At 33.1% G+C, this 2,712-nt stretch overlaps 1 protein-coding gene across 1 annotated transcript in view; it reads right to left on the minus strand.

The window, feature by feature from the left end:
• Positions 1-2,712, minus strand: part of LRRK2 (leucine rich repeat kinase 2) — a 155,486-nt gene that overhangs the window by 66,206 nt on the left and 86,568 nt on the right. The window contains exons 32-33 of the mRNA XM_023738875.1: positions 1,493-1,694; positions 335-423 (exon numbers count right to left, since the gene is read on the minus strand). Of these exons, the coding sequence (XP_023594643.1) occupies positions 335-423; positions 1,493-1,694 (291 nt within the window). The remainder of the gene's footprint in view (positions 1-334; positions 424-1,492; positions 1,695-2,712) is intronic.

Raw genomic sequence — 2,712 nt, forward strand, 5'->3', positions numbered from 1 at the left:
TATATATATAATTTTCACAAAGCCTTCCTTCAGTTTACTAAGTCAATAACCAAACCAAAGATATCTGGATCTAAAAAAGGAGCATAGAACAAAGTGGTGTAAAACATCTGTCTGCAACTTGGAAACAAGACAGGACAATGAACTCTAAGACATTCTACCTTCTTCCATAAAACTTGCCTTTAAACAATATTCTGTGTGAGGCTTCCTAAGTTTTCTTTACTTACAATAGCTTCTACCTTAACTTAACATGAAATCTAAAGTCTTCAACGCTCTGAGTACCATCTGTTCTACTCTTTGATCATAACCCCATGCCACAAAAATAGAAGACACCAACCTGTGCCATGACTTTACAAAGCCACCTGGGTTCCACAAAGTATAAGTCACTTAGCTGCAGTGCTGGGTCTTGAAAATGAAGCAGGACCCCTATAGTAAAAGTTTATCAGTGAAACAAGGATTTTAGAACATACAACTATCAGAGGGCTTTAGAGAGAATCTAGTCAACCCATCATTTTACAGACGAGGAAATTTCAGCATAGTAGTGGCAGAACTGAGACTAGAGCCTGGGCATCTTGGTTTTAAAGGTCTAATATCCCATTATTACAAAGAATAATTTTTGAATTATATAAAACTATCATACGTAGTATATTTGAGACAATACATTGCATAGCATATATTTACACAAAAATAGAAATTCATAATTTTCTTTTTGATTTTCTAAATATACACTACAAAGACATATCTTATTATCAAATACAGATAAGAAGCACAGCATATCTCAGGAAGCTACTGATTTAAGAATGTTAGGAAAAAAGAACAGAGTATAATCCATATGAGGACGTTTTTCACACCACAGAATCAGGGAATCAAAAGCAGCCTCTAAGCCACTTATTCTAGTATTACAAATCAACTGACACATTTCTAGTAAGGTTTTATTGATCAAATACACAATTAGCACTGAAGTCAGTAAATGTTTCTGACTGATAGACCATGATGACAAGAAGTGGTACAACAGACAGAACAAGATCTGCCAACCACTTGCTACATCATGTCAGGTAACCATTGATTCTCTAAGCATACCAGGTGGATCATCCCAATAAAAATTTCCCTTTACAGTATACAAATAACTTTCACTTTCACACATACTAAATTCATTTGATTCAATGAAAGTTTAGGTCCTGAACACAGGGTCCCATGATGCCTGAAGAGTCAAGCCAAGTTTTAGAACTCACTCCTGCTTAGGGACTGTTTGCACTACTTTGCCCTTAGATGATTTGTATAACTTATTTTTGTTTTATTTTCTTCTTATAACATGACACATGACTTAACATCAATGCATATAACGATCTTTCAAAAAGACAAAATCAGAGGCCTATTAAAGAATTTTGTATATATCTTGCTAAGTTTAGAATGTAAATTCTATACAAGGTGCAAATATATTTTTATAAATTACTACAGATGGGTTTTGAAAAACGTATGAAACAAGGACACAAACCTGATTCATTCAGGAAGTGAACCGCATGAGGAAGCTCGTTTTCATCTAACTGCAGCTGATTTTCTGTCACTAGTTGTAATAATCGTTTCCGGTCAACTACAGGGAATTCAACTGGCACATTTTTACGCTCCAATAAAATGATTTTCTCAAGTTCTACATAGCAGTCTGGAATCAGCTGCCCAACAACAGGCTGGTCTCGGATCTATGTAATTGCAAATGACAAGCTCTAAAAATCTATCTTATTCACACATTTGTCAGGTGGTTGGTAAATTCAACGCTAATAACGTTTACGGAAAAGGGTATATCATTCAGAAGTGCATTTTTAAATAAAATCAAAATGTGATGTGAAACTAAATTGTAAGAAACAAAATAAAGAAAATGAAATACTCTGAAAAAAAACTATCAAAATAGTATGGAAATATTTATCCAGTTATCAAAAAAAAAAGGCAAAAACTAGGATAAATCACTAATCATAAGTGAAGAATTTACTATTTTTTAAACACTAAATATATATGCAGTAAACATGCTAGCATCAGAAATCAGTATTACAAGAAGTTTTTGACCTTATTTATTTACTAGATGAAAATACTCAGACCCTAGGTTAAAGCATTACATTGCGTGCTTGTTATTTGAAAATGTCTTATTAAGGGATTGTACATATTGACAGTGAAGCCTGGAGACAGATATGAAATCTTCCTACCCAGGCTAAGCTTTCTCACTGGAATCTTGAACTCGGGAAAAGGAGAAATCCTCTAAGCACCAATGATTCTGATGAAACGGTGATCATTAGTCTGTTACACTCAAAATGTAATCATTGCCCACTAATTGAGTAATACATAAAAAAAAAATTTTAAAACAGAATGGCTTTATGATAGTTTCTATATTAAAAATACCTCTTCTAGTCCCTCCCCACCCACCTCCCTTCTTTTCTTGAAAATCTAATTTTAAATAGATCAATCAAAAAATAAAACAAAAAAACCAAACTCATTGCCATTTAAATAGACAGGCAACTCTAAAAATCATAACTAAAATGCCTCTCAGGCCCACTAGATGGCAATGTTTTCCCATTTCTGGACCCATTAAATTGTATATCTCTTTCTCCTGATAATGTGTATCAGAATTTTGACTGAAATCCTTAAATTTATAATTTAAAACTGGATTTTATTCAACAATAGTGAATATATAATCTATTCTTTACCTCATTGATAAAGAAGAACCTT

This window comes from Trichechus manatus, unplaced genomic scaffold, assembly GCF_000243295.1.
Source record: "Trichechus manatus latirostris isolate Lorelei unplaced genomic scaffold, TriManLat1.0 scaffold00123, whole genome shotgun sequence".
Lineage (NCBI taxonomy): Eukaryota > Metazoa > Chordata > Mammalia > Sirenia > Trichechidae > Trichechus > Trichechus manatus.